This window comes from Diceros bicornis, chromosome 34 (assembly GCF_020826845.1).
Source record: "Diceros bicornis minor isolate mBicDic1 chromosome 34, mDicBic1.mat.cur, whole genome shotgun sequence".
NCBI classification, from domain to species: Eukaryota; Metazoa; Chordata; class Mammalia; order Perissodactyla; family Rhinocerotidae; genus Diceros; species Diceros bicornis.
The window spans coordinates 33191657-33204420 of NC_080773.1; the positions used below are offsets into that span (position 1 = coordinate 33191657).

A 12764-nucleotide genomic window follows, 5' to 3' on the forward strand; every position below is an offset into this window, starting at 1 on the left:
GTCTCTGTCTCGCTGTGTGTATCTGTCTCTCTGTTTTCCATTTCTTTGCATTTCTTTCTGTGATTCTCTGTCCTTTTCCCCCTCTCTCCTTGGGTCTCTGGCTCTGTGTAACTGTCTCTGACTCAGTCTGTCTGTCTGTGTCTCTGTCTCTCTTTGGGCCTTGGTCTCGGCATCTCTGTGCAGCCCGCGTGGAGCAGAGGAGCCTAGAACGCCCCATATTGGAGACCCAGCTCAGCTCCTCGCGTGTGGTGTGGCTTTCGGGGAGCTCTGCCCTCAGGTCTCCCATCTCTGTCACCCCTAAGCCCCCGGGTAGGAGACACGCAGCCACTCCCAGCTCAGAGAGAAGCTTTATTCCTCAAGGCCATCCTCAGGGCCAGAGCGGTGGGCAGGCCAGCTCAGCCCTCAAACTTTTTCTTGCGGCCCTCCATTCCGCTTAGCGCGTCGATGTTCTTGCGCCAGTCTCCCACCTCCCGGTTTTCCTGGGGGAATAGAGTCAGAGGTTAGGGTCTCTTCCTGGTCCACAATCTCTCGAATATCCTCCAGCTGCCCTCCAGCCTGCTGGGCTGCTCTATTCTGGACGCCTGTCCCAGAACCTGGTTCTGGAACACGTCTTGTCCCCTCAGACAATCCCTTCCAATTTGCCCCATGCACTTCCTGTCTCCCTCCTGCACTTCCTGTTTCCCACATGCACTTCCTGTCTCCCTCCTGCACTTCCTGTCTCCCACATGCACTTCCTGTCTCCCTCCTGCACTTCCTGTTTCCCACATGCACTTCCTGTCTCCCTCCTGCACTTCCTGTCTCCCTCCTGCACTTCCTGTCTCCCTCCTGCACTTCCTGTCTCCCACATGCACTTCCTGTGTCCCTCCTGCACTTCCTGTCTCCCACATGCACTTCCTGTGTCCCTCCTGCACTTCCTGTCTCCCTCCTGCACTTCCTGTCTCCCACATGCACTTCCTGTGTCCCTCCTGTACTTCCTGTTGAGGACCCTTACCAGATACTTCTCCCCACCACTCCAAGCACCATCTGCCCTCAGGACAGGCCCTGGCATTGTCACCTCCCACATCCTCGCCTCTAAGCACCCCCTTTCCTGGCCCTCGCCCCACTCACCTTCTCTGTATCCTCCTTCTTCACCTGCTTGAGGTGGGCCCGCAGGTCTAAGGTCGCCTTAGCCCTGGCCCCCAGCAGCGCCTGCATCATGGCATCCGCAGAGATCCGCACCCTCCGCAGGGTGGGCCGCTTAAACTTGCCCCGAAGGTCAAAGATCTTCTGGGTCAGATCTGCGATCTGGGGGCAGCCATAAGAGGAGGTGGAGACTCCCCTCTGCTTCCCCTTTGCCCCACTCTTCCACCCTAACTCCCCTCCTATCCTATCCAGGCCGCATCCGGGCCCTCCCTAGCTCAACCACCTTTGGGACAAAATCTAAGCTCCTCATTCCGGAACTGGAAGTCCTCCCGGAGCTGCCCCAGCCTCATCTCTGAAAACCACTGACTCATCCCAGTCCAGCTACCTGCATCTCACAGTTCCCCGGCCCATACCTGAGCTCATTTACCAACACTTCAGCTCCAGCCACACATGTCCACAAGCATATTCCTACTGTTCCACCTCCTGGTTTTTGCACGTGCTGTTCCCTCTGCCTGGTACAGCCTTCCCTGAGCATACTGTACTCATCTTTCTGCCCACTCCCTGTCAGACTCACAGACTTGTCCTGGGTCTCCTGGTGTCTGCAACCACAAGCAGCTGCCAGGGGGCAAGCTGAGACCACAGCCCCAGGCATTGCACCCTACCCTGAGGGGACCCACACTGCCCAGTGCCTCCCACCTCCGTGATGTTCTTGGTGACTTTCGCCTCCACGTCGTATCTCTCCTCATCAACCTTGTCCACGCGGGCATGGAGCTGTCGGCACAAATCCTGGTGGAGGAACGGTGGCGTGTGTGGGGCGGGGAAGGCTGGGGACCCAGACTGCTGGGTCTGTGGGAGGAGAGGCTAGGGGCCTGGACTCCTGAGTCTGAGGGAGGAGGGGCTGGGGGCCTGGACTCCTGGGTCTGAGGGAGGAGGGGCTGGGGGCCTGGACTCCTGGGTCTGAGGGAGGAGATTGAAGCTGGACTCTGGGGAACTGTGAACAAAGCAGCACTCCAGAGCCAAGAGTCCTGAGAATCCGACAGAATTCGAGTTGCAGGAACCGACTTCTAGGTTTTGAGACTGTAGCCCTCAAGCATGGAGCTGCAGGCCATATTTCTGAACTCCCGACGTAAGGTTTAGGAGATTGGACCGCAAGGTCCTGAGCAGAAGGGGATAGTGCCTATACTCCTGAGTCCCAAGGATGCAAGACCGGAGAGTAGGAATCTCAGACCCCGGGCTGAGAGAGAGTCCCTGGTTAGAACCGGTACCTGCAGCTCCTCGAAGCCCAGCCCGGCCAACTCCAGAGGCTGGCACCGCGTGCTCAGGGCCCGCCCCTTCTCTCCACGCCGCTCCTCCGCCTCCCGCTCCAGCTCCTGCTTCGCAATCTGCAGCATCAGGGTCTGCGGAGTGGACCACCGCCCACCCGGGGGTAGCGGGATGAGGACCGCGCTCTCGGGGAAGCTGCTTCCTCCCGCCCCGCCCTCGAATCCCAGTCCCGTCCTTCGCCTTAGAGACCCGTCCCCTCGAGGTCCACCATTCCAAGGCCACGCCCCTCCCGTAGGTGGGTCCCCGCCGCAAAGCCACGCCCCCAGGAACGCACCACGCCAAGTCCCGCCCACTCGCACGCCCGAAGCCCCACCCCAACCTTCAAGCTCCGCCCCCCCCGAGGACACCTAGGCGCCCTCTCCAGGCCCATCCGCACCTTCAGCTGCAGTTTTCTCGAGGCGGAGATCTTAGACTTTTTCTGCCAGGGTGACACAGAGCAATGAAGGATCAGAGACGGGGTTCCGAAGGTGAGCAGTGGGAGGGACTTCAGAGCAGCCCCCCCTTCCCCCCCCCGCAAGCCAGGTCCAGATTTGGGGCTGCCTCCAACTCCGGCTCTTAGACTACGGGAAGCCACGCCCCTCAGCCCCATCCACCAATCTGGGCCTCTGACTCTGGCTAGGCACCGCCCACCATCCCCTAAGCAATCGCAGTTCCCACGGGCAACGGAACTCCACCCATAGGCAGCTCTCACCAATCCGAGCCCGGCTGTGTGAGAAACTCCGCCCCTGAAGCCGCTCATCCGCTCGCCCATGACCGAAGTCCCGCCCCCACTGAGGCCCTGGCTCCGCCCCTCCTTCCCAAGGTGCGGGTAACCTGAGGCCCCGCCCCGGCCCCGCCCACCGCGCGGGCCCCGCCCTCACCTTGGCGTGCGGCTCGGTGGCGTAGGCGCGGTAGTTGGCCGAGGAGCGGCGTCGGATGGGGGCGGGCGCCTGGGGTTGGGGAACGGAGCCTCGTCACCACCAGGACCCCCCAGCCCCGCTCCATGCCCGCTCCTGGGGCTCCAGCGTCCCTCCCCAGACCCCTCCCCGCAGCGCCCTCGCCGGCCCTGCCGGTCCAGCCCACGCCTGCTCTCACCGCATTGCCGCTCCTGCAGGGAGAGAAACCAGGAAAGGGAGTTAATGGTGGGCCCGTGTCCTGTCCAGTCCGTCTCCTAAGGGACCCCAGAGGCCCCTCTGACCAGGAGGTCCGGCCCACCAGTCCCCACTTCTGGGGTCCTAAGGGTCTGATTCCCAAACTCTTACCTCATTCCCACTTACACCCAGGAGTCCTGTCCCTCCCTCCCTTCTCAGGCCAGCTGTCCAGCCTTGCAGCTCTCACCCCTCTCAGGAGCCCGGCAGATCTCCCCCCACTTCCCTCTGCCCGGGCCTCGGGAGACCAGGGTACTCAGCGTCACTCACTGGTCCGCCATGCTGAGCTTCCGACCAGGAGTTGCAGGAGGCAGAGAAGGGGCAAGGGGCTCTCAGAGGGTCAGTGAGGGGGCGTCCGGGGTGACCTTGAAGGAACCCGGGACTTCGGTCTCCTCCGGGCTGCTCAAGTCTCACTGAGGACACTGAGATAGAGGGCGAGGACAGAGACTAAATATACTGCTGCCCCCTCCTCCCCCTGCCCAGGATGCGAGATAACGGGGCGCGTGAGGGGTGGGGCGGGCCGTGCTCCAGCTGGATCACCCCTCCACCTTGGCCGCCTGGGAGTCCGGCCCCCTCCTCCCTCTGACCTCAGAGTCCAGGACCCCAGCCCCTCATCTCAGACCCAGGAGTCCAGGCCCCCGGCACCCTCCTCCCTCAGACCCAGGAGTCCAGACCCCTGGCCCCCACTTCCCTCGGACCCGAGAGTCTGGGTCCCCAGCCCTCCTCCCTCAGGCCGGGGAGTCCAGGCCCCCAGCCCCTCCTCCCTCAGACCCGGGAGTCCAGGCCCCCAGCCCATCCCTCAAATCTTCATCCCCTCACTAAATTGCCATCTTCATGAGGGCTGGTACTTTGTCTTTTTCATCATCTTATGGTCAGTTTCAGTGCCCCAAACCTGTTAGCCACTCATAAATTTGTTGATTTATTTGAGGATCTAGGTGCCCAGGCTTTCTGGCACCAGCACCGGGAAATCCACCCCAGTCCACTTGGAAACCAGAAATCTGCTCTCAGTTCTCCTCTCTTAACCACTCCCGCCCCTCCCCTCTCCCAGCCCTGGAGACAGACTGAGGACAGGAAAGACACGGATACACGGAGAAGAGAACCTGGCTCTCTTTACTTAGACCTCGTGGGCGCTGACCAGCCCCAGGAGAGGAGACTCCCCCAGCCCCCAGTTAGGAATGGGACTCCTGGGGACAAGGGGACCCACGCAGAGGGCCTGACATCCTGGGCCAGATCTCTAGGCTGCGTTTAGAGTCCCAGGAGTGGAATGCAGAACTCTGAGAGAACAATCTAGAATTCCAGGAATAGAATATGGAATCCCAGGAATGGAATCTGAAATTCTAGCAACACTTCTGGGGCTGAGTGAGAATGTTGAGTATAATCGAGTATTCTAGAGGCAGGTTCTAATTCCAGGACCTGACTTTAGAAGTCAGAGACGGTGGACTTGGTCTCTGGGGGTCATGTCAGACTCTCTGGTTTGGGGGGTCTGACTCCCTGTGGGCAGAGTCAGAACCTGCGAGAGTGAAGCTTGAGACTCTGAGGGCACCTAAAGGGGTTCAGAGGGTGGGGTCTGGCCTTCAGGGGGCTGGGTCAGGCCCTCAGAGGGCGGTGGCATTATCTCAAGGGGCGGGGCCAGGACTTCTGGGGGCGGAGTCCCGGGTTCCACAGCTGGGTCAATGCAGCCGGGAGCAGAGCCCCCGTACTTGTAGAAGTGCGAAAAGGTCTCGGACGGCCTGGCTTGGGGCTGTGGGGCGAATCCGGCCTCCTGGGCTAGCTCCTCGACCCTGGCGGAGAACGCCTGCAACTGCTCCTGCCGCAGGTCCACCAGGTACCTGAAACCGTGAAGCGGTGTGTTAGGGGACTCGGTGTTGTGTCCCCAGCCTGGACATTCCCTGCCCTGTGCTCCACTGGCTTACCGGGCTAATTCCACAATCAAGCGTCCTCCGGGGGCCACGCAGGCCCCAAGCTCAGGGCTGAGAAAATGGACCATCCTTCGGAGAGAAAAGGGGAGGTCTGAGGCTCAGACTTTCACTTCATGAGGGAGGAGGGGCTGGGGGCCTGGACCCCTGGGTCTGAGGGAGGAGGGGCTGGGGGAGAGAAGTCTGGGAACCTCCTGGGCCCTCTTACCCACAGGACACGTAGAGAAGCTGGAACCGTCCCTTGTAGCAGCTCTTATGGTGGAGGGTCTGGGCAGAACCGAGGGGCAGGAAGTGGAGAGTGAAGGATTCCAGGGCAGGAGCTGCTTGGGAAGACTGGCAGCGTTAGGCAGACGCACAAAGCTTGGAGATAACACTCCTTGTCTGTGCTGAAGCCCTGTCTCATCCTTTCTCTTAGGCAGATGCCTGAAAAATTCTGGGAAAGTCGGCCCAGTGGGCAGAGACCCATTTCACAGACCAGGAAACTGAGACTCAAGAGAGAGAAAAAGAGCAGGTGGTCCAGGGCCACACAGGGCATCCAGACACCCGGGAGGGCCAGGCTGGGGGATAGGTAACGGCCAGATTTGGGGGTGGGGATCTCTCCAAAGGTGAGCTGGGCCCAGCACCTTGTCAGAATGTTCTCAGCCTCTTAGACTTCTGCAGGTAGGATTAGAATTCCACTACTGGAATTCAGAATGCTAAGAATGGTGTCAGGATTTAGGAAAGAGAGAGAAACAGAGAGAAAAAAGAAAACGAGGGGGCATGTCGGGAAGGGAAGGTCATTTGTCCAGGCGTTCGAAACCATATCAGTTCATGCTCGGACTTGAAATATCTGGAGCCCAGGAAGGGGGTCCGGGTCCCACCCGCTCCCGGAGGATGGTGTGTCCACTTTATCACCCGAGCTCCGCCTCTTATGTCAAGGGCGAGAGCTGAGTCCGTTGCTTACCAGGCTCCCGGGTTCCCCCTCCGTCACATCCCGCCTCCTCGGGGTCTCCCCGGGCGGCTCTCGGGCGCCCCCAGGCGGCCACCTCGCGGAGCAGCTCCGTCACGTTGTGCTGCGTGATCTCGCCCGCGGTCTGTGCGGGGAGAAGGGGCGTGGCCAGATGCTGGGCCAGGACCGCGGGGGCGGGGCTTAGAGTACGCCGCGCCTCCCACCCCCGCAGCCCCGGAGCTAGCATCTGGCGCGGCAAGCCTGGATTTCCAGACTGGGCTTAGGAAGTAGAGAGGGCGGAGCCTCATGCACCCTGCCCTGGCCCCAGCCCCCGCTGCCGCACACCTTGACCGGCTGTCCGTTGCTGGTCCGCAGGAGGCTCTCGTCGTCGGTTTCGATGCCGAAGGCCACAAAGGGCCCCGTGGCGATGTCCCCCCAGTACCCGCGCGCTGCTACACGCTCCCCGCGCTGGGAAAGCAGGGAGAGAGGCGGAGGCGGGTGAGGTTGATGTTGGGGACCCTGGCTCCTGGGTCCCCCCAAAAGAAGGAGCGGGCCTGGGCAGGGAGTGGACACGCACGTGGCTCAGGAGGCGACCGGACGCCAGGGTCCTGTTGGGCACGTGGTAGGCGCTGGAGTCTCTGAGTTCAAAGGCCACGCCTGTGTCCCTCCAGCGCCGGAACTCCAGAGTGTGGATGACTCGGGCCTGGGGAGGGGGGAGGCAAGAAGAGAGGCCTCAGTGAATCTAGGATCTGGGCCCCCAGTCCCTGTTCCCAAAGACCCAGCACTGAGGGCCTCCCCAGTCCCTGCTCCCTCAGACCCAGGATCAGCCCCCCAGCCCCTCCTCCCTCAGGCTCCCAGACCCTCCTCCTTCACACCCAGGCCTGGGGGTCCCCAGGCCCCTCACCCCGCGGTCGTGCAGCTTCATGTGCAGGTCCCAGTCGCTGACACCGCGCCGGGCGTCGTAGCGGGAGCCCAGGTAGTGACGCAGCCTGGAGTCCCAAAGGCAGCTCATGGGGAAGGCCTCGGGCCCCTTCTCCCCGCCGGCCCAGAAGCGGAATATGGCCTCCAGCGCGTCGCGCTCGCGGAACTGCGTGGCCAGGCACGCGTGGGGAGAGAGCGAGGGAGAACGGCTGCAGGGAGAGCGGCTTCTCCTGCTCGACCCTCTCTTCCACCCCAGGGCGCGGGAACGATTCTCCCCTTTCTCAGATGGAGAAACTGAGGCTCAGAGAGTAGAAACCACGCCCTAAGGCCAAACTCCACAGTAGGAGCGGGGGAGCTGGGATTCGAACTCCTGAGCCCTCAGCCCGCTCCATCCACGCAAACCCTTTTTTTTTTCTTTTGGTGAGGAAGATCAGCCCTGAGCTAACATCCACTGCCAATCTTCCTTTTTTTACTGAGGAAGATTAGCCCTGATTGGGCCGCCCCGTGGCTTAGCGGTTAAGTGCACGCGCTCCGCTGCTGGCGGCCCGGCGTTCAGATCCCGGGTGCGCACCGACCACTGCTTCTCTGGCCATGCTGAGGCTGCGTCCCACATACAGCAACTAGAAGGATGTGCAGCTGTGACATACAACTATCTGCTGGGGCTTTGGGGGGAAAATAAATAAATAAATAAAATTAAAAAAAAAAAAAGATTAGCCCTGAGCTAACATCTGTGCCATCTTCCTCTATTTTGTATATGGGACGCCGCCACAGCATGGCTTGATGAGCAGTGCGTAGGTCCGCGCCCGGGATCTCCGCCTGCTAACCTGGGGCCGCCAAAGCTGAGCGCGCGAACTTAACCACTACGCCACCAGGCCGGCCACAAACGCAAACCCTTTTGGACTGCCCATCTCCATTCTTCCCGCGGCCACCCTGATCCCAGGCGGTGACGGGACGGAGGCCCGGCGGCGGCACCTTGAGGGCGCCCAGGCTGAGCCAGGGCAGCTGCTCCGCCAGACTGTCGGGCTCCGGGACCAGATGCGCCAGGCGGTCGGCCTGGGCGCGCACGAAGGCGGCCACTGGGGGGCGCAGCAGCGCGTTCCCCCACACCTCCAGGAAAGTCTCGCTCCTCTCTGCCGGGAGCAGGGAGAAAAATTAGCAGGGGGATTAGAGGACTGAGCCCAGAAATAAGACCCAGGTGGATAACGCATACCCTCTTTATAATAATCTTATTATTTGGTAGTCATATAATGAGTACAATGGACCCCGGCAAACCCCACACACCCCAACAGCTAGTACACGAACTTCCACCTCACCCAGGTCTCCGCACCTCTCCCTCCCCACCCTCCAGAGAACCCCGATCCTGAATCTCATGTTTAAGTTTCCCTTGCCTTAAAAAAGAAACAGGTATATACAGATATAGATGGAGATGGAAAGATTTGTGTGTTAAAATGTTGTAGTATACATTGTTTCATTTTAGTTAAGAATCTTACGAGAGAACTATATACCTTTAGTTGTATACACATATATAGCTATATCAATATCTGTATCTTTATATAAGTTGTTTCATTCTAGCTATTTAAGAACCTTATAAAAGAGACCTATATACCTGTAGTTAAATAAAGTTGTTTAACAGCTTTATACAAAGTGCATTGTGAAACGTGTGCAATGTATTCTGAATGCCCTGGGCTATTAATGACAGCTGCCATCCATAATCATGATAAGGATAATACTCACTGAGACCTATGAGTCTATATCATAAGCCAGGAGCTATCTATGCACTTTTCATTGAATCCCCACAAGTATTCTATGGGGGAAGAACTTTTAGGATCCCCATTTTATAAATGTAGAAACTGAGGCTCAGAAAGGGGTAGCTACTAGCCCAAGGTCACACAGCAAGGAGAGCCAGAATTTTTTCCCCCCCCAAAGCCCCAGTAGATAGTTGTATGTCATAGGTGCACATCCTTCTAGTCGCTGCATGTGGGACTCGGCCTCAGCATGGCCGGAGAAGCGATGCGTCAGTGCGCGCCCGGGATCCGAACCCAGGCCCCCAGCAGCGGAGCGCGCGCACTTAACCGCTAAGCCGTGGGGCCGGCCCAAGGAGAGCCAGAATTTGAACACAGCCTGTCTGAGTCGAGACTTTGCTCTAGGCACTAAGCTCAAGTTGTTGTTACTGGGCAATAATCACTTTCTGCCTCCCCATCCAAATCCTTCTCCCCACTCCCCTCCTTTTAGTCTCACTTCCAAGGCTGCCTCCTCCAGGCAGACTCCCTGGGATTCACGCCTCTGACTGGGGGTCACTCAGGCCTGAGTCTCAGTCAAACCCTCCCCACATCTGGGAGACTCACTACCTCTCAGGAAGTCCCTTGATCTCTTTGGGGCTTCTCCTGCTGTAGGAGGTTTGGAATGCTTAGACTGTGTCTTGCGCTGTTCTGACCGTTTTATGTGGATTTTCTCCTGGAATTCTCTCAATGACTCTAGGAGGTATTATTTTTAGCCACATTTCACAGGTGGAAAAAGCTGAGGCTCTAAGGCTGCCAAACGAGTGAGCAAGTGATAAAATAGGGAACAAGGTCCAAAATTTTTAATTGCACCATTGAAATGCCAGAATCCCTGCAGGGAGGGGGAAAGGGCTGGGGGCCAGAATGCCTGGGTCCTTGCAACTCACCTTGCAGCCCCATCTTCTCAGGATCCTCCAGGGCTAGGCTGAAGATCAGCATGTGTCGGGCCACAGCTTCCAGATTATTCTCCAGCACATAGAACTGGAAGGATGGACAGGGCAGAATGATTCTGAGATCTGTGTCTCTGGCTCCTAGGAGACCCAGGAGTAGGAGACCTCAGCCTCCTCCTTCCACAGGACACAGGAGTCCTGTACACCAGCCTTCCTCCTTGGAACACAGGAGCCTGGGCACCCAGATCCCTCCTCCCCACCACTACTCAGGAGACCCGATCCTTAGGCTCTTCCTCCCACTTGAACCCAGGAGTCCCCAACCCAAGATCCTTCCTTGCTCAGGACGCATGAGGCCGCGCTCGCAGCTTCCAGCTCCCTCAGACCTAGGAGTCCAGGCCTCCAGTTCCCTCATCCCCCAAGGACTCAGGAATCTGGGCTCTCATCTTCATCCTCCTCCCTCCACGACCGCAGAATCCCAGCTCACGTGGAACCTCCTGCCAGGCCAGAGCGCCGCCCGGGCCAGGGTCCGCAGCAGGTGCCGCCCATCCACGGATCCCAGTAGCAGCATATCTAGCTCAGGGGTCTCGTGCTCTGTGTTGGCCTGCGAGTCTGGGTCCACGGGAGGACCTGGCAAGACGACAGCGGGCTGGGGTTGGTGGCCTGGAGAGCGCCCCTTGCAGCCTACCCCAGCATGATGGACTACACCTCCCAGCAGGACTCGCGCTCCTGAACTAGGTTCCAATGGGAGCTGTGCCTCTAAGCATTCTGGGACTCGTAGTCCGCAGAGAGGTCACCTGGGCTGCCCACGGGGGCGGCACCCTGCCGTTGCAGCCTCAGAGAAGGTTATCGCGCGGTCGGCCAGGCTGTGAAGGCAGCCGCTGGCTCAGATGATTTGTGGTCCTGAGTGGGGGACTCACTGTCTGCCTGCAGGTCCAGAGCCGGGGACAGGCCCCACCAGGACACGGAGCCAAAGCCTGCGCCCGAACCTGCCGGTGTGGTCATCGCCCTGCGGGACAGACAACTTGGGAATCCCCAAACATCGTACCTGCATCGCCCACTCCATTCCCCGCTCAATGCCCCTGACTTCTCGCCTCTTTCCTTCATGTGACACCCCGCTCACCTTTATCCTTCCAAATATCCCGGGTCGCCCCCTCCCTCCCTGCTCGGTGCTATGCAACCGTCCCGCGCCTCCTCCACAACTGCTGCCCATAGCCCCCGCCCTTTTCGATCAATCGGCCAATGGGAGTATGCGGGCTGGCACCGCTGCGATCAACTGACCAATGAGAGCGAGTTGGACACGCCCACTACAAACTTTTGGCCAATGGGAGCGCTGAGGGACGACTGCCGAGACCAGGAGAGGCAGGAGTGTGGACGCGGTTGTCATGACGACGGCGCTGGAGGAGAAGGGGCGGGGCCGGAAGTGTCTGGGGCGGAGCCCGGGGCGGTCCAAATTTCTGGGGTGGAGGAGGCCTGGGCCCATTCAAATTTAGACAGAACGGAACAGAATCCTGATTAACCCAAATTAAAGTGAGGTGGCCTAGACTTTAAACTATGGAGTCTCTGTCCCCTTTCCCTCTCACACCCTGACTACTACTCAGGGCTTCTCACAGGTGGGAAGCACAGCTATGTGCCCGAGCGGCTAGCACGGGCCCCTGGCTATTAAATTTTCAGGAATTTTATGACCTGGTTGTTACACGTAGTCATTACTAAAAATTAAATTTTTTACTAATTACTAAAAATTAAATTCCAGTTAAAGACATTATACTAAAATAAAGATAATACATACTCAAAACTCATCACTTCCTATTTTACTATTATTGAGGCTCTTTAAAAGTTATTTACATCTATCGTATCTGTATGAAGGAAATACTATCTTAATGCAATAGTTTAAAAAACCAAATTGGCAAACTACGACCACAGGCTGTCTGTCTATTTTTGTAAATAAAGTTTTATTATAACCAGGGCCAGGATTAGGATGAGGCAGAGTCATCCAAATGCAGGGGTCAGATCCTGCCTTTAAAATGTTTATATTTTGTCTATTGTGGATTTTTTTTGCATTAATTTTTTTTAAATATTGCATAACTTTTATCTTGATTACTGAGTTTTGTTTTGTCTTCACTTTAAATTGTGAGACCTTCGTCCTGGCCCTAGGAAATACTATATGATGGTGTACTGGTAGGCATCTCTTCTTAACTCCATATTCAGTGAGTTCACATGGGTGGCTTGAAATACTCCCAACGGAGTATTTCACGGACTCTCCCCCTGGCAAAGTCCAGCTCATCCTTCCAACTCCAGCTGGTGATCTTCCTCTGAGTCCTGCTCCTGCCTTCCCAGCAGAATGGCCACAGCAGTCGACTCTGTGACTCCCAGTACATATTTGGGGGACCAGACTGCGGGACGCTTGAGAATGTGGCTTTTGGTGTCAGACATGCCTGGGGTTACATCTTGCCCTGTCACTTGCTTGCTGAGAGGCCTCATTCCCAGACTCCACATATCTACTCTGTTTCCTTGACAAGAGTAAGTCACTTGGAGGTAAAGTCTGGGTTTGCATCAATTCGGGGTTCCCAGCATCCAACAGAAGCTGGCAGACAAAAGACCTCAGGACATACATAACGCATGGATGATGGAAGGAAGAAAGACCGGAAGGGTGGGAAATATGGGTGTGAAAATCTATTTAAATCCTGGGTGAGGGAGCAGATCAATTCATGAATAAGTAGGTGAGTTCTCACCGACTCCTCACAGTAAACGTGTGGTAGGTA

At 57.8% G+C, this 12764-nt stretch overlaps 2 protein-coding genes across 4 annotated transcripts; both read right to left on the reverse strand.

Moving 5' to 3' along the window:
• Positions 1–335: 335 nt before the first annotated feature.
• Positions 336–3853, reverse strand: TNNI3 (troponin I3, cardiac type). Its single transcript, XM_058530778.1, has 9 exons — positions 3843–3853; positions 3520–3532; positions 3306–3374; positions 3137–3150; positions 2822–3005; positions 2388–2519; positions 1819–1908; positions 1108–1284; positions 336–479 (listed from the first exon to the last, which is right to left on the reverse strand). Exons 1-9 carry the CDS (start codon positions 3851–3853, stop codon positions 396–398), a joined length of 774 nt encoding a protein of 257 aa, XP_058386761.1. The 3' UTR covers positions 336–395.
• DNAAF3 (dynein axonemal assembly factor 3) lies at positions 3680–11155 on the reverse strand. 3 transcript variants are annotated; one of them, XM_058530294.1, is made up of 13 exons: positions 11126–11155; positions 10923–11011; positions 10490–10632; positions 10003–10096; positions 8310–8467; positions 7321–7503; positions 6994–7119; positions 6762–6884; positions 6432–6561; positions 5697–5811; positions 5486–5560; positions 5273–5401; positions 3680–3994 (listed from the first exon to the last, which is right to left on the reverse strand). In XM_058530294.1, the coding sequence occupies exons 2-13, from the start codon at positions 11005–11007 to the stop codon at positions 3976–3978; spliced, it is 1380 nt and encodes a 459-aa protein (XP_058386277.1). In that variant the 5' UTR covers positions 11008–11011; positions 11126–11155; the 3' UTR covers positions 3680–3975. The 3 variants fall into 3 exon arrangements, with proteins under 3 accessions (XP_058386277.1, XP_058386276.1, XP_058386274.1); XM_058530293.1 differs by lacking the exon at positions 3680–3994 and having other exon boundaries at positions 4370–5401; positions 5697–5808; XM_058530291.1 differs by lacking the exon at positions 3680–3994 and having other exon boundaries at positions 4370–5401.
• Positions 11156–12764: the final 1609 nt, after the last annotated feature.